The 24,807-nt window shown below is 49.8% G+C and overlaps 1 protein-coding gene across 2 annotated transcripts in view; it reads left to right on the top strand.

The window, feature by feature from the left end:
• The window catches only part of XPO5 (exportin 5), a 37,754-nt gene extending 12,974 nt beyond the window's left edge, over nt 1-24,780 (top strand). For both annotated transcript variants that reach the window (XM_048843552.2, XM_048843553.2), the window contains exons 15-33: nt 250-365; nt 1,191-1,346; nt 2,085-2,126; nt 2,777-2,866; nt 4,436-4,635; nt 5,490-5,589; nt 6,623-6,804; nt 12,630-12,730; nt 14,363-14,459; nt 14,980-15,116; nt 15,964-16,061; nt 16,919-16,965; nt 17,589-17,683; nt 19,893-19,958; nt 20,622-20,704; nt 21,560-21,667; nt 21,879-22,016; nt 22,211-22,375; nt 23,004-24,780. In XM_048843552.2, the coding sequence (XP_048699509.1) occupies nt 250-365; nt 1,191-1,346; nt 2,085-2,126; nt 2,777-2,866; nt 4,436-4,635; nt 5,490-5,589; nt 6,623-6,804; nt 12,630-12,730; nt 14,363-14,459; nt 14,980-15,116; nt 15,964-16,061; nt 16,919-16,965; nt 17,589-17,683; nt 19,893-19,958; nt 20,622-20,704; nt 21,560-21,667; nt 21,879-22,016; nt 22,211-22,375; nt 23,004-23,147 (2,165 nt within the window). In that variant the 3' untranslated portion in view covers nt 23,148-24,780. The remainder of the gene's footprint in view (nt 1-249; nt 366-1,190; nt 1,347-2,084; nt 2,127-2,776; nt 2,867-4,435; nt 4,636-5,489; nt 5,590-6,622; nt 6,805-12,629; nt 12,731-14,362; nt 14,460-14,979; nt 15,117-15,963; nt 16,062-16,918; nt 16,966-17,588; nt 17,684-19,892; nt 19,959-20,621; nt 20,705-21,559; nt 21,668-21,878; nt 22,017-22,210; nt 22,376-23,003) is intronic.
• The last annotated feature ends 27 nt before the right edge of the window (nt 24,781-24,807 follow it).

Genomic DNA, 24,807 nt, shown 5'->3' with positions numbered 1-24,807 from the left:
TGAGCACCATTTAGAACCTACCTCCCATGCTTGCCTGCTGGAAACCTTCTCCCTAGTGGCAAAGGGAATAGAGGGAAAGGACAGGAGCACTCATGAGTGGGTGGTTCAGATGTCCAGCAAGATTTCCCTGAGTGTGGGACTTTGCAGAGGACTTTCCAAGCTGGCATTGTGCTTGGGAGGAAAGGGGAAGCTAGACATCTCCAGTGTCACAAGTGCTCCAATCTTCTCTTCTCTTCTCTCCACTCACAGCTAAGACTGGGGAAGGTCTCTGCTCCATCTTCTCGCCTTCCTTTGTACAGTGGGATGCTATGACCTTCTTCTCAGAGAGTGTCATCAGCCAGATGTTCCGGACCCTGGATAAGGAAGTACATACCCTCTAACTGCTGTTTGCATGGTTTCTGTGTTTCGGGTTGACATGGGAGGTTGCTGACTGTGTTGCCTTTCAGATAATATTTCCCAAAAATGCTAGCTTCCAGCAGCAAAATACAATAGTGCTGAAACTCCAGCTGTCAGAGGAGGTCATAGTTGCATTGGGGAGTGGTGATCTTTTTGGTAGGTAGGGCCAGTTCCACTGTGGGCTTTGAATGTCAGAAAAGTGCTTTGGATTTGGACACTATTCAGTGAGGAGCCAGTGCAGTGATTAGGGTCCCAGGTGATCTCTTCAGAGCAGCCTGTATTGTTGGGAGAAAGAGTCTGTTTTAAGTGGTAGCTGGAAAAACACAAGCGCAGTGCACTATCTTTATTTGCCAGTTAGGGTCTGGCCAGTTTTTAATCAGGATTGGTCTGCTTGGGCATGCCATTCTGGTCACAGCAAAGAATTGCAAGGGTTGTTTTGTGCTGGCTGGTTAAGCCTGAGACTTGTTAGCCAGCAGGCAGAAGGAGAGCTAGGGAAGAGGTGGGAGGAAGTGGACACCCTAGACAGGCAGTAAGAGTTGGAACCTCCGGTTGTTTCCAGACATCTGTAGAGACGGTGATGCTGTCTGTTCCCTCTTTCTTGCAACAGTAATTGCGCATAAGTTAAAATGAGCTTTGCCACTTTTAACCCACTTTGGGAAGACTTCACCCAAGGGTGCTATTCAGCACAGCAGCTCCCTGGCCAGGCCCTGGGAGGAGACATTGGAGAGTTGGTTATATTTCGCATCTCTGACTGTTGCTTTCTTTCCTTTCCCCCTTCCCTTTTATTCTTGCAGGAGATCCCAGTGAATGATGGCATAGAGCTGCTGCAGCTTGTCCTGAACTTTGAAACAAAGGATCCTCTCATCTTGTCCTGTGTGCTCACCAATGTCTCTGCACTCTTCCCGTTTGTCACCTATAGGCCAGAGTATCTACCCCAAGTCCTCTCCAAGGTAGGTGTTCTGTAGGCCAGTGGTTCTCAACCAAGAGTATATGTACTCCTGGGAGCATGCAGAGATCTTCCAGGAGGTACATCAACTCATTTACATATTTGCCTAGTTTTCCAACAGGCTACATAAAAAGTACTAGCAAAGTCAGTACAAACTAAAATTTCATACAGACAAAATGAGAAAGTAAGCAATTTTTCAGTTATAGTGTGCAGAGACACTTTTGTGTTTTTATGTTTTGTAAGCAAGTAGTTTTTAAATTAGGTGAAACTTTGGGATACACAAGACAAATCAGACGGGTATGGTAGTCTGGGAAGGTTGAGAACCACTGTTGTAGACTACTGTTTGATCAGATAGCCTCTGAGTGGAGTATTAGTACCACATGGCCCTTACATATTTTAACTAATCCTCATGAGACCCCGAGGAGAGGAATTATCCCTCCTGTTAGAAGTGGGATTAAAACTGAGGCAGTGAAGTGACTTGTCCAAAGACAGAGAATCAGTGGAGGAGTCAGATAACCTGGATTTTGTGATTTCCAGTCCTGGACTTCAACCACTAAATGACACACTCTGTCTCAATAAAAGCTTTATCTTATATCATGGCCTTGGTGCACTGGGAACTCATACCCTTCCTGAATAAAGGGGTTTCTGCTGGCTTGGTGAAGTCACACCAATATCCTGTGCCTAGTGTTCCAGAATGAATGCCAGATATTGATGAGTGACTGACTTTTCCTTTGTCCCACAGCTATTCACTGCCGTCACTTTTGAAGTTATAGAAGAGAGTAAGGTAAGTCCATACTCCTTGGGCACAATATGCTATAGGACTTGCATCAGGTGTGCCCTGTTTGAGAAGCATATTGATGCCTGAGACAAGGTCTGAAGTTGCGCTGCAACTAACTTCTCAGTCGGATCTGTCCTTGACAAGGGGATACCTAGACACTTAAATCCCTTCTTCGCAGTCTTAGCCAATAAGTCTTGGCTGGTGGAAGCTTGGGAGTCATTTAGGGTGAAATTCACCCCCAAGAAACAGTCCAGGATATAGCCATTTGGGTATTTGTGCAGCCGACCTCTACTTGCGAGTGACTTTCACTCACTAGCCACCACGCGTACCCTTCAGTGGTTGGCCCGTGTGTGGCTGTGGTTGGTGTTGGTATTGGTATGGCTGCTACCCCTGGGTGCATGTTGGGAACCGTAATGCAGTAGATGAAAATCAGTTGCATTCTCATCCCAGGAGTTGAATTGGAGCCCAAAGGCTGGGGCTTCCAGCGACTCCTCTGGGAACTGGCATTAACTGAACTCTTGGAATGCACGAATGGAAGTGTCAGTTTCCCCTGGTCTCCACAGCCCAGAAAATTACATTAATGGATTTGGCTAATGGGGAGGCCTTGGGTCTGTCTGGGTTTTGTAGCTTGACCCTGAATTTTGTTGTTGGTCCAGGCCCCAAGAACTCGAGCAGTGAAGAATGTAAGAAGACATGCATGCTCCTCGATCATAAAGATGTGTCGGGACTACCCTCAGCTTGTCCTGGTATGTATATGTACCTCTCTGCCCCATCTTCAGCTGTATTTCTGGGGATGGGGAATCTTCAGTTCCTCTGCCTCAATCCATTTTTTTTTTCCAGGGAGACTCTCCCTATTTTGACTCGAATGGGACTGTAAAGCAGAGAGAGTTCTGCTGCACAGAAAGTCAGCCGACTTCTTCTCTTTCTCAACACTAGAGTGATACTGACTTGTTGTTTTTTGTTTTTAAATATATTGCAGTAGCACCTAGAGGCCCTGATCAGGACCTGGACCCTGTTGTACTGGGCCCACTAAAGATATAGAGCAAGGCACAGACCCTGCCCCACAATTTACGATCCAAGATGCTGATCAACATCTGAAGTGGGGAAAGGGAGTATTCAAGTCTCTAACCATTTTATAGGCACATTTGTTATATTTTATTTATTGTAATATCAATTGTGCCCTTAGTTGAAGCCATTAGCCCTGGCTGATCTCTTAGATTTTGCATCAGAAGTGGGTCAGGAGAAGGGACGTGAAGGAGCTGGGGAGGATATTGGCTTTCTGGATCAGTCCAGGGGGAGTAAAAGAGAATATAAATACTGGTTGCTCTTTCTGCTTGATCCCACCAGATCAGACTCTTCTACTAGCTTTGCTGAACCAGGAAGCCTGCAAACTCTGTTTTGGCTCTTGGCTCCAGCAGCACTGGTATTTGATTCTTAGGGGACCAGGGGAGCTGTAGTTAGAGGAGCATTGTATTGTCAACCTGTTTAAGGAAGGGAACTGTTGAGGCCTGAAGGATAATGGATAGCATTCTGCTCCTCTTGAGGATCCCTTCGGTTGCTGGAGGCGTAGCAGCTGCCACTCACTTTGTGGCTACAGATTAGTCTCTATGTTGTGGCAAAACACAAGCTGGTGCTTTGAAGGTGCTAATTGGGGTCGTTTAGGATTCCAGCTTGTATTTCAGTACAGCTGCCAAGAAAGAGTGGGTTTGTCATCATCCATCCCAAAGGTAGCGAACGCTCCTTGATGCTTGTACAAGCTTCTATGCTTGTTCCTTGTCGCTTGACTTACGAGTAGAGTAGGCAAGCGAAAACTGAACCACTGCAGTGAGGATAGACCATTAGCTTGGACAATCAGGTTTTCTTGGTTAGACTCACAAGGGTGGGAGTGGAGAGATGTAAAGTCCTGAACTCTGAAATTTGAGTGCCTAGAGACGAGCTCGCTTCCTTGCCATCCATGAAAGACTAGAGCAATTTGGGGTTTAGACCACGCTGTGATGGTGCAGCTGGCTGAGGCAGCAGCGTCTACCCTGATCTCAAACATTATTTGCCATGAACAGTGGAGATCATTGGAGTACCTAGGGGGAGGAAGGAAGATAGAGGAGCAGGGTAGAAACAAGGCTTTGCCAGCCTTAAAGAAGAGGCTGGAAAGATCAGGGTAAGGGAAGATCAGAACAGGCCCTACTCATCCAGCTATTTCCTGCATCTTGTGTGTGGGAATACAGTACATACCAGTCTGTCTCTTCCCCCGAAAAGTGAGTGCAGCATCCCCAGTCAGGTGGGTGAGTGACAATGTCCTGCTTGGGTCTTTGTTCCAGCCTAACTTTGAGATGCTGTATAACCACGTGAAGCAACTGTTGTCCAATGAGCTGCTCCTGACGCAGATGGAGAAGTGCGCTCTCATGGAGGCCCTGGTCCTCATCAGCAACCAATTCAAGGACTACCAGCGGCAGAAGGTTTTCCTGGAGGAGCTCATGTCTCCTGTTGCCAACCTGTGGCTCTCTGAAGAGATGCAGAGGTACTGGGTCCACATTCACCATTCCTGAGCTAGAGCTGAAGATGGTGCAGAGATTCCAGGGGCTAGTATGTGCCTCCCTCTAGAGAATGTGTGTAGCAGAGGAGCATCGCTTTGTGCCTCCTGTGTTTGCTAGCCACAAGCCCTCTGCACTCTTAAGAAATTTGGCCATGCTTTGAGTCCCTGCTAATAGCCCAGGAGATGGAAAAGCTTCTTGGTGTGGAGTATATCTAAACAGCACATGCTGGGAAGGGGTATGGGGCCACAGCACTCTCCAAACCTCTGACAAAAAGGGGAGTCAAAATATCCCCTTTGCTGACCTCCTGGAGAAGCCATGTGTGCAGAGCTGCTGTCCTCTGCCAACACCTGGGAAAGCTGCCACGCAGCAGCTAGAAGCAGAATTACTGAGCTTTGAAAGGTGCAAAAGGGCTTCTCTGGAATATTCCTTAACTGAACTGAAAGAGGTGCTGGGCTGTAGATGGACTGTGCATGGGGATATTCGGAGAGCGGTTTGTTGGCATGTTTCTGCAATTCTGGGCCAAGTCAGCAGAGCTCGATGCGGAGAAGCAGACTACAGCTCAGCCGGTTTCACCAGCCTGGCCTGATCTTGGGTCACTTGGCATTGATGAAGCCTTGTGTACAGTGAGGGGGTCAGTTTCATTAAACTGAAAGGGGAAGCTAAGCACAATTGTTGAGGGCGGTCACCTTGAGTTCACCTTTAAGATGAATTGACTGACTGTGGTGAATAGGACTTTTGACTATCTGTGCTGGGACAGCATTTATCGCAGATGCCGGACTCTGCTTAAAGGTCCTCAGTGCTTTTGATAATCCCAGGCTTGCTCGTTTCTGCCCCTCAGAGTCCTATCAGATCCTGAAGCTTTCATCTCCTACGTGGGTGCTGACAACAAAATCACTGATCCCGTTTTGGAAGATCCCAGTGGCCTGAACCGATCTAGAGTGAGTATCCATTACCTGGGGAGGCTCGGTCTTTGGAGAGCGGCAAGTAATTCCTCTGCCTTCTACACATGCTCACCTATTCTGCCTCTTGAATAGGGCCTTGTGCAAGACCTGTCCTAAGCATGCGCCTTTTATTGAACCCAGATCACTACGTCGTTCATACTGCAGAATGGCGGATGGCTTCTGACTCTAGCTCAGTGGACATGGGTCACGTAAGAGAAGCAGGATCATGTCTCCCGTTCCCCCATCCCTGTGTGGTATATAGAATCCTGTAACCCTGCAAGGCAGGAGTCTTGCTGTATTCCTCATGCGGTAGTTCACAAGCCTTTGTGCCTGGTATAGCTCAGGCTCTTTTTGGAGCAGTCTGTTTTGTGGATGCAGTTGGGTTAAGGCCGGATGTTTTGGGTAATGTGGTGCAGTGAATTGCGATTCCCAAGTGAAGCATTCTGGAAAGCGTGAGACTAAGGCTGCGTTGCGTGGCGTGGCGTGTAACTCAAATACTCACCAGGACCTGATGTTGTATGAGAGGCTAGCTGCAGGATGTCTTCGCTGCAAACTGGTAGTTGCTGTCTTCAGGGTTTGGTGGATGTGGAAATGACGATGGTAGGACTCTGCTTGTGACAGACACTAATGCGGTTTTAGGCAGTTGCAGGAATGTGGAGTTTTTGGTCAGTCCATGATGTGTGTAGGGAAATGAGACAGTGATGACTTCAGTGTTTCCTTTTAGAGGGTGCCCCACGTGGTCATTTGGACTCGGCGAGACCTTCTGCGTTGACACTGTGTGTCCAGTAATAAGCTCCTGTGCCATTCCTGCATGTCAAGGGCTTCTTGCAAACTCTGGAAGGTATCAGGATAGTGTGAGGGATCTTCTCATGCGCACGTTCCCCCGAGGCAGCCCCGCCCGCTGGGTTGGGCAAGTGGAGTGCCATCCCAGGAGAAGGGCCAGGGGGAGAGGGTTCTCTCTGGCCTTCTGTTGCTTTTGCTTGCACCCTTGCTAAGAAGAGTTCTCTCCATGTCTTTTGTTTTGCTGTAGATAAGCTTTTGCGTGTACACCATTCTGGGAGTTGTGAAACGGGCTCGTTGGCCCACTACCCTGGAAGAGGCTAAGGCCGGAGGATTTGTGATCGGGTGCATGCCCAGCGGCAATCCGATCTACCGTAACCCCTGCACTGAGCAGGTCCTGAAACTTCTCGACAACTTGCTCGCTCTCATAAGGTGGGTCGAGTTGACGTGACACCAGTTATGCTGACTAAACAGTCTCTGGAAGTGAACCTGCAATGTATGTTGTGTTCTCTGAGCGTGTTCTCCCATTGAAGCCAACGGGAGCACAGGCTTGGGCACCTGCACCAGTGCTGTTCCCGACTGTTCTCAGTGGGGAATGGGACTGGGGAAGTGAGCCTTCTCCGCACGCACAGCCCTGGCCCATGAGATTCCATTAAAGCCAATGGGAGCTCAAGCTGGGGTTGCCTCCCCCACCTCCACTTCCACCTGGGAATGTGTCCAACCTAAAGCTGCCTCCCTGACTAACCAAGTATTTCTCAACTAACATCTCTGCTCTGCCTTCAGCCCCCACCAGGCCACCTCTCCAGTCACCACCAGAGCAGGGCCTGCTCTCCTGGCGTCCAGTGGGAGTTCGCTTTAGTCTCGCTTCAGTACTAAGTTGAGCTTCTTTGATCTAGCTGCCTGAAGCGTGATCTGCCATTGAAACTAATGGGGGCTCATGCTAAGGCTCTTTCTGTGCCTTGCAGTGCCTCCTCTTGGTGTACCCGCTGGGAGTCTGCATCGTGTGTCTGCAGCTTAGCCAGGGTGGAGGTGAGACGAAGGTGGTTCAGGTTGGGTGGGAGGAGGAGTTCTGGATTGTGCCGTTCCCTCACCCGGTGATGCAGTGTTAGGAGAGTAACAGCTCTCTGAGCTACCCCTTGGTGGATTCTCTGTGACTGCCAATAGGGAAGCATTGCTAGGCTTGGGGCTGGCTCTCAACCTCGCGCTGGCCAGTGATGAGTGTAGTGTATGAGGCCATTCCCCCCCTTCTGGAGCTGGGTGGCAGGTGGGAACAGTGTTTAATTGCTACATAGCTTTTCAGCACTCAGCTCTATGGGGATGAGGCCCATGTAGGGCACTGTCTAGCCAGGTTCTTAAAATATGAGTCACTGACCAAATCAGGACAGTGCTGCTGCAGTTGTGAAGAGCAGGGAGGGGTAAGTGTATAGTCTTGGCCCACTCAAGCAAATTCCTCTTTACAAGGTGTAGGCTGAGCACTTTAGCCCATTGTCAGTGTTGAGCTATCCGGTTGCTATTGATGCAGCAGGGATGAGATTTGCCCTTTACTCGTGAAGGTGGACGATCCCATGCGTCAGTTCTCTTTGCAGGTTGTGAGCTCTGTGGGCAGACAGTCTCATGCAGAGTTTCCTGGGTGCTGAGCACTTCATCAGTGTATGTTTATATGGCATCATGTCTCTGAAATCCACCAAACCAGTGTCCAAGTGAGCATTCCCACTCCTTGAAGCAGGCTGATGGCCGAGGCTGAGTGAGCTGTTTGCCTTTACAGTCATTGCACTGCCAGTACCAGGCTAGTACTTAGTAAAGGCTTTAGGATACATAGAATCATAGAATATCAGGGTTGGAAGGGACCTCAGGAGGTCATCTAGTCCAACCCCCTGCTCAAAGCAGGACCAATCCCCAATTTTTGCCCTGATCCCTAAATGGCCCCCTCAAGGATTGAACTCACAACCCTGGGTTTAGCAGGCCAGTGCTCAAACCACTGAGCTATCCCTCCCCCCAAGGAGGACCTGTGTGACAAGCCTAGGAAACTAAATTCCACCCTTGCATGTCAGTAAACTCCCATTGTACTGGTTCTAAAGAAGCAGAAGCTCCAGTATTTGCTCTGTTGCTAGTGTTCCTTCTCCAGTGCTGTGGAAGTGGCTCCGCTGCTGTTTTCTGTGGGGATGCACCAGCGTTCCCATTAAGACTTTTCTGCCCCATACTGATGGAACCACTGGTTTTAGGCATGTCTGAGAAGTAGATTGTAGCGTATTGCAGTGGCTTGCACTTGATCCTCAAAGGCACCCTCCCTTTTCCAATGGAGTTCTCGAGGCTGGTGCTGCACCTGGAAGAACTGAATGGTTGAGATTTTGAAAGTGACCAGCCTCCTGCCTTTTACCTTACTTTGCTGAGCATGGGAGGTGAGGTCCAACTCTGTATGGCTGCCCCAGTGTGCAGGATGCAGGGATTTCTCTGTGGTTGCTCTAGATTTGCAAAATTACACATAAGCAGCATTGGAGCTGCCAGGAAAGGGTAGAGCTTGTGTTGTGCTTCTCTCTGGAGTTGTTTCTGCTCTCCCAGTGTGTATGTCCCCTGCACTTGTCTCCTAGGGTACCTGTTAATGTTGGATGTCACGAGGGGCTGTGAGGTCTGGAAAAGACTGTGTGGGGAGGTACAGTGTAAGGGCAAAGCGTGGCTGCCTGGAGTGGTAATTGCAGGATCAGGACAATAGCTGCCTTATTGTTGGGATCGATCATTGCTCATAGCACTGTGCCAATAGGCCAACTACCTGGGAGAATCAGCCAGCTTCTGCATGGTTAATGTGCCACTGAGGAGAAGGAGCTTATGGTAGGAGCTGGGAACTCTTGTAGGATGGATTGGCTGACTTGAGAGCGACTGGATCGGTAGGAGGCAGCCACATAAATTCTCCTGAGCAGTTGAGTTGAACTGTAAGTAAAGAAGCCTCTTCGAAGCAGGACTGTTCTCCAGTGTAAATGGTTGTGTTTACTCCTCTCTGGGTGTCTTTGTGCCATGTATGGGAGTAGATAGAGGCTGTGAAAACACACAGTAGTCACAAGGTCTGTGCTAAGGTAAGTAGTATGTGGAATAGGTCCTCAGTCTTGGCCATGCCTTTAGGGAGATGGCCAGTGAGCTGATATGGTAAATAGGTAACTCCTCTGAGGCAGTCCGCATGCATGTTGAGGGGCATAGATAATGTAATGTAACCTCAGCTGGCCAGTTCTTTTATGCCTGACCTAACTTGCCTTTCGCTGTTTTGGTGGTTGTGTGAATATTTGTTGAATGGGCTTGAAATTGCTCCATTAATTACTTGTCGCTTGCAGCTTGTTGGCCAATCATTTCCCTTATCCTCTGGTATTTTAGTTTATCCAGCTGCTTTTGGCTTCTGGTTATCTTTATTTCCTGCCTGGATTTGAGCCTGAATAACGGTGCCCCCGGCCTTGGACATGATCTCTGCCTCTGGAGAAAGGGGAGTTTCCTGGAGTCAGCAGCTGCACAGACTGACTCACCCAGCATCTTCTATGCCTGGGATCTGTTCCTGTTGCATTAGAAACAGGCTTATCGTGTGCCCTGCACAGCCACAGGGCTCTTTCTGAATCCATCTTGACAAGATACTGCTTTTATACAGCATCCGTGTCCTTGGTGGATCAGGTGTACAGATATATATAATATGCTCTGGGGAACTCCCTTTTTTTCCAATATGGGAGGCTCTGAAAGGCCAATCCTATGGCCCAGAAGATTTAGTCTCAGCACAGGAGACACTGCCTGCCTGTTGAGCGGAGCTCTAACTGTTTCTCTGAAAACACAGCCCCCGTGCCCTGCCATATCCTTTCCTTGGGTCTTTCCTGTATTATAAATACATCTATTAGGAATGTCCTTTTTATGTTTTTTCTTTGGTGATGAATTCCCCAAAGGCCTCTTTGTCCTCTCGATTATGCTCATGGGTCACATTTTGATCTTGTCGTATGCAGTGGCTGAATTCTACCATACACGGTGGCTGTGCTTTCATGAGGAGCAGCAGATCAGCCCCTCATGTAACCTGTTACTGCTGTAGCTTTGCTGAGCCATTAGCCAGGGGAGATTGACCTTTATCTGACTGAGCATCTGCTCGTGCCTCTGCCTGTGATATAGCAGAGGTCACACAAGATAATTTTTGTGATCCCTTCTGACATTAAACTCTATGGCTCATGCAACTCTACTACCAATTTAAGAAAATGTTCTAAGATAGGACCCAAGACAGAGGCCTGCGAGATGTGATACTCTGATCCTCACCGGACTGTCCAGACAACCTCTTTGGTCAGCATAATCTTCCAAACCCACCCTGCTGCAGGACTAACCACCAGCTCCATAATCCTGAGTTTGGAATGCAATATGGCTTAGTCAGCATCCAACCACGTCCCTTTGCTCCAGCTGTTATTAGCAAGAAACAGGCTGGAGAGACACACGAGGTGACTGTTTAAAGATGATGAAGCTCCTTTGGCTGGTTGTGCCACATAGCACTGCGTAAGTGGTTCTGTGTAAGCCTCCTATAGGGGTATGTAGCACTCTCTGAGCCTGTAAGGCAGCATTTTCCAAATTTGTTTTTGAAAGCTGAACCCTTGTCTATAATTTTGCAGCAAGCGCTGGTGTAAATCTCCCCCACAGTAGTCTGCCACACGCCAAATGTCTGTGCGGCCTCTGCTTAGCAGTAAAAGTTCTGTGGTGCACTTTGGTGTGTTCCCATTTCAAACTGGGTTAGATCAAAGCACACCAGGGAACTTTTAGTGTATGGCAGGGGGGACCACATGGGTAATTAGTGTGCAGGGGGCTACTGCAGGGTAGATTTACACCTCAGCTTGTCATGGACTAGCTGTTCATGTAGACAAGCCCGGAGTCCCCTTTCAGGGAAGTAAAACCAGTCATGACCTCCTTTCTGCCCCACTGTGTGGTGTTAAAAGCCTACCCAAAATGACTGGTCCGTCAGAGTAGATTGTTTAGACCTTCATGTCCTTCCTCTGCTCCCTTATATGCCTTGAACAGTGAAATAGTTAATAATGGTTACAACTAAAATATCATCACTGGCATCTGTGTTAGCACTCATTGAACTGAATGGGATAGTTCACACCTCAGAGCTGTGTTTGTTTCAGGCTCTCTGCAAACTCAGGCAGAGATTGCTGCATCTTTTGTACTTGGGTCATCTCTTTGAAGGTTTTCTTCATGACGATAGCAGCTAGAGACTTATTTAAACAAAAAAAAGAAAGCTGAGACTCTGAAGAACAATTGAGGCTTGTCTGTGCCCCCTGCCCCCAGCTAGTCCTTCATGCCCCCCAGGGGAGCGCGCACCCCACTTTGGGAAACGCTGCTCTAGGGGGAGATACTGAGTTGCCCTTGATCACCTCTAGCAGCAGGTACAATGGCATTGCAGTTTTGGAGGAGGCTGTTGGGCCGTTTGGCTGCAGGATTTATGCTGTGTGCAGCTGTCGACGCCCAGAGTGGAGGTCTGAGGTCTCAAAGGAGAGAGGTAGGTGAGAGAGACACCCCCTGCTGAGACAAGCTCTGAGAGTCACTACTCTGACTAGTGAGGGACCCTTTTTGGCCTGGATGGCAAAGAACCACCCACCCTTGGCTGAATTGGGATCCATCACAGAGAGGTGACAGTGAGTGGCTATCTCCTGGTTATGCAGAACTCTTCCCTGCCGGATGCATTGTCCAGGGGGCATATGTCTCTGCCACACTGCCACTTGTAACGTGTATATTAGGCTGTTGTGCTCCCTAGAGTTCCTCCAGTGCCGCCTGCCACTCTGGGGACTGTGACCCATCCCTGAGGTGCAGCGTGTGTATTTCGGAGCTGGGACAGCCTCTCCCTCTGCTGGGCCATTGGGTGCAGAAGATCTTGCTGGAAACAGAATTCATGTCTGTGGGGTTTTTAAATATATTCTCTGGCCGCGCTGGCCAAGCTAATGAGCTGTTGCCAGTGTCGACTGGAGAATTGTTGGGAGTCTTTGCTGCTAGCGCTCGAAAAGGGTGGGGTGAACGGGTGGGGAATGTGAGGGGGCAGCTGGGAACTCCAGGACAGAAGGTGGAGTCTCTCCATGTCTCTGGAGTATGAGCTTCCCTGATGTTTTCCCAGGTGGAGAAGGGGGATCCCATGCACAAGTGCTTGGTCTCACCTTCCTCAGCCACAGAGGAGCTGTTGACAGGCTGAAGGTGGAGGATTCCATTGCAAAGCAGCAAAGGGGCTTGACTTGCATGAGTATAAACTACTTTTCCTTCTCTTTCAGGACCCACAACAATCTCTACATGCCAGAGATGGTGGCTAAGCTGGGGGAAACATTTGCAAAGGCTTTAGATATGCTGGAAGTGGAGAAGAATGCCATCCTAGGTAAAGACAGCCAGCTCATTTTCATCTGAATCAACCTTCCTACCCAGTTCACCGGCAGGAAGTGGTAGCACAAACCCCCATCTCCCTATCTCGGCTGGGGGGGGCACTACAGCTTCCTGGCAGTTCATTCCCAAAAGAGGGACTGAGCTACTCATGTGTGTCTGTCTGTCAGCTGCATTAATGTTTCCATGTATACACATTTGGATCTGTGTGCTCCCATAACTAGATCATTGTTCCACAGTAACACTGCCTGCCATAGGAGCAGAAATCTGCCATCTCGGCATCCTCAGTAGAAATCTGGCCCCTGCCATTTGCCTTTAGTCATTATAAGCAAGGCCCTATCAAATTCACAGCCATGAAAAACGCGTCACAGACTGTGAAATCTGGCCTTTTGTGTGCTTTTACTCTATACTATACAGATTTCATGGGGGAGACCAGCAATTCTCAAATTGAGGATCCTGACCCAAAGGGAGTTGCAGGGGGATCACAAGGTTATTTTAGGGGGGAATCATGGTATTTCCACTCTTACTTCTGCACTGCCTTCAGAGCTGGGTGGCTGGAGAGAAGCAGCTGTTGGCTGGGTGCCCAGCTCTGAAGGCAGTGCCCCGCCAGCAGCAGCGCAGAAGTAAGGGTAACAGTAATGCAACCCTCCCCTACAATAGCCTTGCAACCCTCCCACCCCAACAAGTCCTTTTTGGGTCAGGACCCCTACAATTACAATACCGCTAAATTTCAGATTTAAATAGCTGAAATCATGAAATTTACTGTTTTAAAAAACCTGTCAGTGTGAAATTGACCAAAATGGACTGTGAATTTGGTAGGGCCCGAATTATAAGTAGGTTTTCAGAACCTCATCCAACAGATTTGGGATGCATCAGGCATGTTAATATATGAAGTGTTCTGTGTAACCAGGGAAGGATGGTCCTGGGGTTAAGGCACTGGCCTGGAACTCGGGAGATCAGGGTTCAATTTTCGACTCTCTCACAAACTCACTGTGACCTCATCAAGTCACTTCATCTCCCTGTGCCTGTGCTCCCCATCTGTAAAACAGGGATGAGCCTTCCTCTCTTTAGGCTGGAAGCTCTTCAGGCAAGGACTGTCTCTTCTGAGGTGTTACAGCACCTAGGCCACTGGGGCCCTGCTGGAACTCTAGAGGCTACCATGGTGCTAACGACTTGCACCCAGTGAGTCTGGCCAGCCCCCAGGACAGCAGGTGACTATTAAAGAGCCCACAGGGGCTGTTGGAAGAGGGGTTGCAGAACTGGCAGGTTCTCTTCTGGCCTACTTTGAAAGGCTGGCCCTGTCAGCCTATCCAGAGCAGTGAAGAGGGACTAACGGAGCTGTTGGAAGTTGCACACGCTTTTGCTGCATTTCCCTAAGCTTAGAGAGCTGCCACGTATATAGTGGATATGTCCAGTCAGCAATTGTCCAGATGTGGGGGTTCTGTTGGGTGTGTGGTATTGGTGTTGTAAATGGGCTGGCTGCCTCCTAGCCTCGCTGCTTGGTTCCACGTGATCGTGCTGAGCACCTCGCTCTGTGCTCTCCCAGCCACCAGGCCTGGCTTAACTGGGGCTGCTGTGTAGGATGGTTTGAGGTCTGTGGTTGATATATTCGATTTTCCTTTCCCTTCAGGCCTCCCTCAGCCTCTCCTGGAGCTTTATGACTCTCCTGTTTACAAAACCATCTTAGAAAGGATGCAGGGCTTCTTCTGTACCCTCTATGACAATTGGTAAGATCTCCCTCACACAGTCACTGATCAGCTGTAACCTGGAGTGGACCATCCTGGGGAGGGGGGATGGCATTCTGACCTCAGCTAGCAGACAGCTTTCCATGTGTGTGCGCTATGGTTTTTTCTAATATCCAAGTGACCATGAGCAGTGATGTAACACAGAGCTCCTGTAACCCACCAAACATACCTGGTGTGCAGCTGCCAGATTAGCAACACAGGCTGGTGGGTCTCCTGATAACTCTTCCACTGTCAGCTTGTAATACCCTGACCTAGTTTGCTGCTTGTGTCCTATTTCAGGGTTAGTAACATCAGCACTTGGGAATGCTTGGTGCTTAGATACTTCAGGGATGGTCCCTCTGCACATTCCTGAGAGGTATCCCATAGTGAAACTTCCTGTGGGCTTTATGTAGCCACAAGGCAAACACATCTCCCGAGTGGAGCCCTTCCAGCCTTTGCTACCATGGGAGGCATCGCATCTGTTGTGCAGCTTAGCTCACTTATACCTGGCTTTTCATTGTAGTTTTCACATCCTGGGTAATGCCGGCCCGTCAATGCAGCAAGACTTCTACACTGTTGACGGCCTCGCCAGCCAGTTCCTCAACTCAGCCTTTGTTAACCTCAACAATATTCCCGACTACAGGCTGCGCCCCATGCTTCGTATCCTTTGGCTGTGGCCTGAAACCAGCCCAGCAACCACTACAGAATGTGGCAGAAGGCTCCCTTTCCAAAACTGCTCTGGCTTCACCGTCCCTCCCCCTCCTCTCCAAGGCTGAGCCAGTGGAGGGAGTAGGGAAGTAAGATCAAATTAAATAAATCCTGCCTCTGTCCCCCTTACATTGTGGCTAGGACTGTTCCGCTCTGTTTAGTGGAGTGTGAGCAGGTGCACCTCGAAAGGCACTGCAGAAAGTGAAGTCAGCACAGATTACACGTGCAAAGAAGTTGCATTGCCCTGGGCAGCGGCAAGAAGGAGGGCCTCTCTGCCAACAAGTCCAACGTACAACAACCTTTGGGGGCTAGATTTCTCAGGAGGTTGGAAACCGGGTAATCTGGTGACTGGTTCCGACTGGCTGTGTGCAATGAGCTGTGGTGCTCAGTTCGGTTCCCAGGGCACAGCTGTCTACATTGCAAAACTGCAACACCACTTGGCACTAATTGTTCCCTTTCTGGGCAGTCTCAATTGAACGGCCTTCACACACTAAAAGTGGGGCCTCCAAGACCCAGGTCAGGGCTGCTGGGAAGGTGGGCTAGAGAAGCCTGCTGGGCCGCTCTGTGCAGTTCCTGCTCTGACTTCAAATGCTGGTACTGGTGTGAACGGTTCATTGGTGGTTGTCAGTCTGTTTCAGCTAAGAAGCAGAATGCATGGGGCTCTTCCAAGTATACGATGGAGCACTACACGCTGGGATCTGCAGTCTCCATGCTGTATGGTTGTCAGCTGTGTTGGTGCACTGCAGCCTGCCCTGGCATGAGACTTGAGCTGCATAACTTCCTTAACCAGCCCATGCAGGTGTGTTTGTGAAGCCCTTGGTTCTCTCCTGCCCCTCGGAGCACTACGAAACCCTTCTCTGTCCCATGCTCGGCCCACTCTTCACCTATCTACATGTGGTAAGAAACAGCTTTTTCAGCAGCCCTCCAGCCTCATCCTTAGCAGGGCTCCAAAGCCCAATTACACAGGGAGCAGAGCCTAGAAATTTGACTTTGGCCACTTCAGTGTGTGGAGTCTGGATTCCAGATATCGTCTTGCCCAGTTGCACCCGCTGTGCTGGTGTGTTAGAGTTCCTGGCTGTGAATTTCCAGGCTTGGGGATGTGAGCCCCCCTGTGGTCTTCAGTCATTTGAATCTCTGTAGCCCTAGGCCCTTGGTAAAGCTGGGTCTGCACTCCCTCCTTCTCCCTTTCCTGGTAGGTAGCTCTGTAATTCCTAGAGCCAGCACAGCTACACCAGCTTTCCAGCCATCACTAGGCCTGTGGTTCCCAAACAATGGGTTGTGCCCCAAGTGGGGTTGCTCCATCAGCAGATGGAGTTGTGGTAATCCCAAGTGTGCTACAAAATGGCGTCGTCCCCTGAGCAAAAATGGCATCCTCCACACAGCATGCCCTCACATGTACACTCCATGCAAGATCTTGCTGTGTGGAAGCTGCCATTTTAAAATGGCATCCTTCATGCTGCCTGGAGTCGTGGGAAGCAATACATCTGCAAATGGGTTCATGCAGGGAAAAAGACTGGGAACCGCTTCAGTAGGAGTTTTTGCTGGGCTCCTGCCCTGTTCAGGGGGTGGGGGAGCTTTGAGAGAGGTATATTTAAACTTCCTTTGAGTCAGACCAGGTTCGTCACAGAGCCATGTCTGGTGGCCAGGGTCCTGCCCTGTTGGCTCTGCGGTCTGGTGAATGTTGTTCAGAACTCTGTACAGTGTTTCTGGGATGGCTCCTTGAGGTTATTAAATCTTATCTGGTATTTTTGCAGAGACTGTCCCAGAAATGGCAGGTCATCAGCCAGCGGAGCATACTTTGGTAAGGGATGTGGACTGAAGGAGAGGCAAGGGGTGGGAACCACATCTTGGGATTCTCATCTGGTCTTTTGCCTCCAGCCGGCAGCACTGAGGAAGGGAGTAACCCTCCAGTAGCAATATCTGTGAGCTCCGGAGGGTCGTGTCCAGCCCTCCTGATTGGGATGGGAGCACAAGAGACCACCCCCCGGCCCCAGAGAAAGGGAATCAAAATGGAGGTGGTGCTGCTGGGCCTCGGGGCTTGGACTCCTAGTCTGTGGGGAGTGTGAGCTGTTGAGCAGCTGCCTGAGGAGTGACTGTTCCCTCCAAGCCTGCAGCGCTGTAAGGGAAGATACCCTGAAAAGGGAGACACCACCCCTCTTGATGCTTCTCCGTGATGCTGAGTCTCTCAGTTCCACAGTCTCTCTCCCGTCCTCACTGGGAAGTGAAGATCTTGGTTACTCTTTGGTCGTGGGAGAACTTGCTGCCCTCCACTCTTCTGTTAATCTGGGCTGTGATCCAGGCCAGAAGCCTGGCCAGCTGAGTCGTTTGCGCCATGTATATAGGCAAAGCTAGCATACTAAGGTGCTGCCTCCCTGGTCTCAAAGTGCTCCCCTAAACTTCCCACCATCTTATTTTTCTTTTCAGCGAGGAGGACACGGCAGATGACAACCCTGAGTCCCAGGAGATGCTTGAGGAGCAGCTGGTCAGGTTGCTCACCCGTGAAGTCATGGATCTTATCAGTAAGTGAAACAAGCTGGTTGCAGGATGTCACAGGGAGAGTCCTGCCCTGGGCAGGAACACGGGCGTTGCCAGACTGCATCATACCTATGGTGTAATGGCCAGCAACGGAAGGCAGATGAGAGAGAAACTGCCCCCATGAAGATCTCATCTAATCCCTAATTGAAATCAGTTTACAGCCTAAAGCAGGAGGTTTATCTTCCTTCCAGTACGTTTTTCTGTTAGCATTAACTATTAGAATTCTGAATATTCTTTGTATCCATGTAGGAGTCCAGCCCCTCTTTGAGTCTTGCTGAATTATTGATTGGTGTCTGATGGGGTACATGTGCTATGTTTCCTTGTGTGTGGGATCAGGGTGGGGGTGTTAGCCCGAGTGCATTGGCACCACCAGGAGCAGAGTCGGGCATGGCCAGATCATCATCTTTCTGCTGGTGATCACATCCCTTCTCCCTCTGTGATGAGAACATCTCTCTCTTTCTTTGGCAGTCCCCTTTAATTAGCTCCCAGGCTTTCACACACCCCAATCCAGAGTTTGAGGAAATTTATTTCCACATAAGAATTACACCGTGTGTGAGAGCCTGACCTTGTGAGTCATTTCCTAATTAGCCTCACTCCTTTAGGTTGCTGCACCCCAGCCAGGATCCTGGCACTGAATAAACTTGCTCCAGTGCCCTTTTCACTGCTCAGGATTTCTGAGACAGTCATGTACCCTGTGAAGCCCTGTGACAGGTTCCCCACAAGGTGCTACCTGGAACTGGGGTGCCACTGAGCCCCCCTGCTCCACCAGCCTGGGCTCTCTCTTACACTGTACTGCTGTGACAAGCTGCAACACCCTCCAGGCTTCAGCCTGCACTTTCCCCAGCATACACACAGGTAGGGACACACCCAGCTGCAGTTACATGCATACAGGCTCTTTGGCCAGCCCCTGCATGGGAAAACTACAGCTAGGGCATCTATCAGCTTCTCAGGCCCTCACCCCCTCTGGAGTATAAACCCAAAATTGTACTGTCTTGTGCTGCACAGGAAACTGTACAGCATAAGCTCATAAAATTCGCCCCCTCCCTCAATGTTGAAGAGGAATATGCAACAGCCTTTTGCCCTTGAGTTATGATTCCCACACATTGGTTTAGATAAAGCAAAAATAAGTTTATTATCTACAAAAGATTGATCTGTTTGCTGTCACTTATAATCTAAGTAGATTACCTAGAAAATAAACAAAAACGCAAACTAAACTTAATATACAAAATGGATTGTATATGAATAGCAATTTCTCACCCTAAGAGATGATACAAGCAAGCTACAGATTCTTAAGGGGCAAGCTGCACTTGCGGGGATTCCAAGCTGTAAGCGTGTTCCATTCACAGGCTAAAAATCCCTTGAGCCTGGATCCAGCACTTCCCCCAGTTCAGTCTTTGTTCCTCAGGTGTTTCCAGGCATCTTGTGTGGGGAGTGAAGAACGCCAGACAATGACACTCCCTGCCTTATATAGCTTCTGCATACGGCGGGAACCCTTTGTTTCAAAGCTTGGTCCCCAGACCAGTCTGTGGAAAAATACTGACATCCCAAGATGGAGTCCAGCATCACGTGGTCTGATCACATGTCATTGTAGAATCATAGCAGCCATTAGGAGATAAGATTCTCCAAAGGCCTATTGTTTTCCTAATGGTCCATTCCCCACCCACTGTCTAGAATGAAAGCATGTTGTCTAGTCGGCGTTCCCCAGATGTATAATTACATTTGAAATGCAGAGACCTAGTCAATATTTATAACTCCAGATACAAACTTGATACATGCATACAAATAAGATACTCATATTCAGCAAATCATAACCTTTCCAATGACCTCTCACATGACGTATCTTCTGTAAAATACATCATAACTCTATCTTAATCCTATCACAGTAATATCACTATGAAGCATATGGGGTGCAGTGTCACAATCCCCCTCTCCAGTCTGGTACTGCAGCGGGTTTGAGGATGAAGATGCTGTGATGAAGACACTTGAACATTCTGCCCCTTAGCCCAGTCTTCGGCCTCACTTCCTGGCTCTAATGTTGCATTTGGCGTTCCTCAGCCGTTGTGCAAGGAACAAAGTTTGGGGCGTGTTGGGGGAGAACAAAGCAGCAGGGTCCCATGAGAGTGAGCAGGATGATCCGTGTAGGCTCTGTGCTGATATCTCCCCCGCCCTCCTGACCTGTTCTTGTGTTTGCAGCTGTTTGCTGTGTTTCAAAGAAAGGCACCGCTGAGCATAACAGCTCTACTGCTGCAGATGGAGACGGTGAGTATGTTGCCTTGCTGTATCCGCTCACCACTGCCGTGCATACAGACAGACCCTTCCCATCTTTAGGCTGGCCTTTCAGAGAGACTGTGGCTTTCATTTGAGGTTCTGCACAGTGTCTGATCAGGGTCTCCAGCTCTGCCCCTGGTGGAGCTCCTCTCTAGGGCTCAGGAGTCCAGTATGAGCCTCATGAGTCAGAGCTACCCATACTGACTTTGCAGGTAACTCTGCAGGAACCCAAGCACTGGGGAAGTGCCTGTGATTCTTTGTCCTGTGATGGTGAGGCTTCCTCCTCCTAATCCCCTCTCAGCCGGATCTTACCTCTAGGATACAAGATGCCTTTTCCACCCCAGCATATGAAGCAAGCCACCTGCTCCAACCGGTGCTCTGCAGGCCTTGTTGGCATGAATGGGACAGTGGAAGTTGACCCCAATGAACTGAGCTGGGGTGTCTGGTGAGAGAGGCTATCTGCATGGCCTCCATCCTAGCTGGGTGAGCCATAGCTAGGGGATGCTCTCATCCACACAGGCTCGCTTGGAGGTGTTTCTCTGGTGGGCTGAGGTGTCGACTCCAGAGTGTCAACAAACTCTAGAACCAGAGTGAGCCTTGCTGGTGTAGGAAGGGAAGATGGTGTTCACGCAGCTGCTTTTTCTCTGCTTGTAGATGATGAGATGATGTCCACAGACGTGACCCCACCTTCCAGTGCAGAGCTAACTGAGCTGGGCAAGTGTTTGATGAAGCAGGAGGTAAGAGAGTGGAGATGCTGGAGGCCTCTCCCACTTTCTGTACCCCTTGTACTTTACTGTAGTCTGTCCATGCTCCCAGTGCAGCTGTCTAGTCTGTGTATCCCCTGAAACAAGAGCCCCCTGTAACAGAGGGAATCACCAATCATCCTGGAAAGTGCTAAAGGGGGAGGAGAGAATAAGGATTCAGGCTTCTAGTGCATTGCAATCTGAGTTGATGTATGGTCCATGCTAGGAGTAAGTCCTTTCCTGTAGTGTTGCCTGCCTGGCCCTGCCCCCTTTTCTGGGCCCTGCCTTTCAAGAAGAACTACTTGGAGCAGCTGATTCTTCTGTAACATCTGCCCAAATTAGCAGTTTTTGCTCAGGTCGGAGCAGAGGTGGGGGTGCTGGGAATTCTCAGCCCTGAGGCACTGGCCCAATCCACTTTACTCTCCTCCCCACACTCAAACTCCTCCTCAGATATGCCCCAGAGTTCTTTGCACCGACTCCAAAGTAGCAGCTAGTGTGAGTTCTTGGAGTGTTCTGGTGTTTGTTCCTGCCCACTTGCAACTGCCTGACACCTTGCTTCAGCAGAGACTGGCAAATAGGAGCAGACCCAGACTCTGTGGCACCTGCAGGCTGACCAGGTACATGCTGACCCTCTCTCATGCACAGAGTGGAATGCAGTGTTGCCTTTGGGGATAGTCAGGGACCTCAGCATGCTTCTTGCCTTTTGTTGGAGCATTAAGTAGGGTGCCTCTGTTAGGAAGATATCCCACCTGGGTTCTTGTGAATGCACCCCCATCAGGAACAAACCCTTCAGCCAAGCTGAGAAGTGCTTCCACTGACTCGTTCTTTCCTCTGCCTTCCGCTTTCCAGGATGTCTGCACTGCTCTGCTGATCACAGCCTACAGATCCCTCTCTTGGAAGGACACCCTGTCCTGCCAAAGAACCACCACTCAGCTTTGCTGGCCACTGCTCAAACAGGTACTTTCCCTACAGGGGACCATTGGTGGAGGGGGCAGAAATGGAAGCTCTGAGTACTGGTGGTTCCTTCCCTTCTGACCCCCTAACCTTCATGGACAGACTCTGACTTTGGTCTGGATGGGAGCTAGATGTTTCCTTCGAATGGACTGTCTGGAGCAGGCCTGGCTTGTGTTAGTATCTTGGTTCCATGCTGCTGTTGTCTCTCCCCTAGGTGCTCACAGGGAACCTGCTCCCTGATGCAGTGACCTGGTTCTTCACCGGTGTGCTGAAAGGGTTGCAGACACACGGACAGCATGACGGCTGCATGGCAGCTCTTGTCCACCTGGCTTTCCAGATCTATGAGGCTTTGGTAAGGAGCTATGGGGAAAAAAGGGGGAATCTTTATAGTGCCAGGTTTGATAGATAGTAATGAATGAACTAGTCCCGGGCCTAAGTGAGGAAGGGGTGGAGGAGGTAGTAGCCCCCTTCCTCTGTGCCATCAGGGGAAGGTGGAGGCTTCTGTGGTAGAACTTCTTTGATTGGTCTCTTCCCTTCTCCCTGTAGCGCCCCCGCTATGCTGAGCTGAAGGCAGTGATGGAACAGATCCCAGAAATCCAGAAGGAATCGTTGGAGCAGTTTGACTCCAAGCTTCTCAACCCAACTCTGCTGAAAGTGGCAGACAAGCGCCGGAAGGACAATTTCAAACGCCTCATTGCAGGCTGCATCGGGGTAGGCAACCGCTGAGCCCAGAGCAAACCTGTTTCCTCCCTGTGGTCTGGGCTCCTGAATCCTGTAGAAACGGCCCTAGCCAGCCCGCATCTCCCCTCAGCCCCTTTCCCTTGTCCAGCTCTCGTGCTGCTGGAATGTGGCTGCAGCACATCCTTCATAGTGTTTGTGCTGCTCTGGCTCTCTCCAACCCTGGCCTGGGTGAGATGGTAACTGAGCACTCAGGGCACCTTGCGGGAGCTCTCCTAGCTGAAGGGCTGCTGGCTCTCTGTGTACAGGGCTCCTGCAGAGAAGGTGTAAGCACCCCTGGGCAGGGCCCACGGGTGGGTACAGAGCTTTAACCAGGACAGCACCATTGGGTTAAGAAACACTGGGTTCCTGTTGACTGTGTGGTCACAGTCAGGACCCCATTGTGGCAGTGTCACCTCCATTGGCATGTACTGCAGATGCCAGGCTACTCTCCTGGAGACAGAAAAGATGGGGGACATGAACTGGAGCAAAGCATAGCACCCGAGCTGGGTAATGACTGCCGGAGAATGCCTGAGACACACTTAGGTGACAGATTTTCCTTTGGCGGAGTGGGTCTGCAGGTGCAATGACTAACCTAGGCCTGTCCCTCTATCTCCTGCAGAAGCCTCTGGGAGAACAGTTCCGCAAAGAGGTTCACATCCGGAACCTCCCATCTCTCTTCAAAAAGGTGAAGCCATCGCTAGAGACAGACGTACTGGAGAATAACGAGGATGGAGAAGGCCTCACTGCACTCTTTGAGCCCTGAGTTGGGGCACCTCAGCCACCCCCATCCTCACTTCATATTTTCTGTCTCCTCTTGTAGTAACTACATTAGATTCCTCTTATCACTGCTCCATGTGCATTTGCCTAAACAGAGCCCCCACTGGTCTCATCCCCATACCTTTCCTGTGCGGGGATGTGCCCTGAGTTCGGACTTGATCCAGCCTGTCAAGCTTTCCCTAATTTTCCTGTCGGATTTGCAGCTTTAGGCCTCAGCTTGTGTGCAAAATGAGAGCTGAGCACAAAGACTCCACTAGGTAGAGCCTAGTTATTTTGCAGCCTTGGGTCACTCGAACCCCACCTGCTTCTGGGCTAGTCCCTCAGGAGTTAGGTTGAACAGGAGAGGCAGAATAGTATCCCAGCGAAGATGGCACTCCCCAGCCTCACTCTGAAGGGAGGGAGCCAGGCTTCACCTGGGACGCATCACACTGCTGTTGTGCCCACCACTGGCTGTCCCCATCTGGTATCATCTTCAGTGTGACGACAGCAGAGGGCTTGTTTTCTGGTGAATCTCTTTCCCTCTTGGACTACTTGAAAGCAGCCCTAGTTTTCTCAGCTGTGATTGCTTTCCTGGCTGGAGGCTGCATGCTTGGGAGTGATACAGTGCCCTAGAATCTCCCGGAGTCAGTGTTCTCAGTCTGATTTTTAAAACACTGCTCCTCTCTGGAAGGAGACAGACGTCGTCGTATGTGTGCTCAGTAGATCTTACTCCACAAGGAACCAAATGGAAAGCTGGCTTAGCCTTATGCTAGTTTCTATCAAAAGCCCCTCAGGGCTGGGGCAGGAATGTCATGCAGCATTTCCTGTGGACTGGAAAATGACAGGTGCAGAGTGTGGAAAATCTGGACCAGTATGCCAAGAGCCTGTAAACCCTGAAGGGGATCAGCCCTCAGTGTTGCGCGGGGATGACAGTGGGCCTGCATTCTGCTTTAGGGATATGCAGTCTCTAGTATCACCGTTCTTCCTGAAATCTTGACCTGCTGTAGCCAGGGTTGAGGAAGATGGGGGTTAAATTCCTGATCTACCATTTTAGCAGAATAAGGAAATGGGGACTGAGCTTTGAACCCTTCTGTGCCCTGTTCTGGTGGCAGTGAGGGTGGTTTAGAGTTTGTTACTTGAGGATCAAGTGTTGTGGCAGAAGTTGGGCTTTGTAATGCAAATTGTATGGTGGGGGAAGGTCTTTATCCAAAACGAGCTTTTATGGTTTGCCATCCAGGGGACTGCAGAGAAGTGTATTGGCTAGGCTGGGGCCTGGACGAGGGGCAGAACAGAAATCTTAGAATAGAGCTGGAGAGAACAGCAGGCTTCGGGAACACAGCGTAACCATCCCTGTGGCCTGAGCCCACTCATCCTATTGCCCTTGTTACTCAGTCCCTTCCACTCTTTGCCTCATAATCTTTTTACTTACTCCTGAGCTGAAGTGACTCCTGGCTTCAGCAGAGGCTGGTTGTATTTATTGTGTTGTGGTATTTTTAACATTGTGACTTCATGCTACAAACAAAGATTTTTTTTAATGGTTTTTAGAGCCTTCTTTTGTAGGAATATTAAATGCAAAGCTGTCTCTGGATTGGTTGTTAAACCTCTGAATGTCAATAAAGGTATTTCGGTTTCATACACAAGGTATCATGTCTGTCTTTATTCTGTGG

Source organism: Caretta caretta, chromosome 3 (genome assembly GCF_965140235.1).
Source record: "Caretta caretta isolate rCarCar2 chromosome 3, rCarCar1.hap1, whole genome shotgun sequence".
Classification (NCBI taxonomy): domain Eukaryota; kingdom Metazoa; phylum Chordata; order Testudines; family Cheloniidae; genus Caretta; species Caretta caretta.
This window is presented reverse-complemented; position numbering and strand designations above follow the sequence as displayed.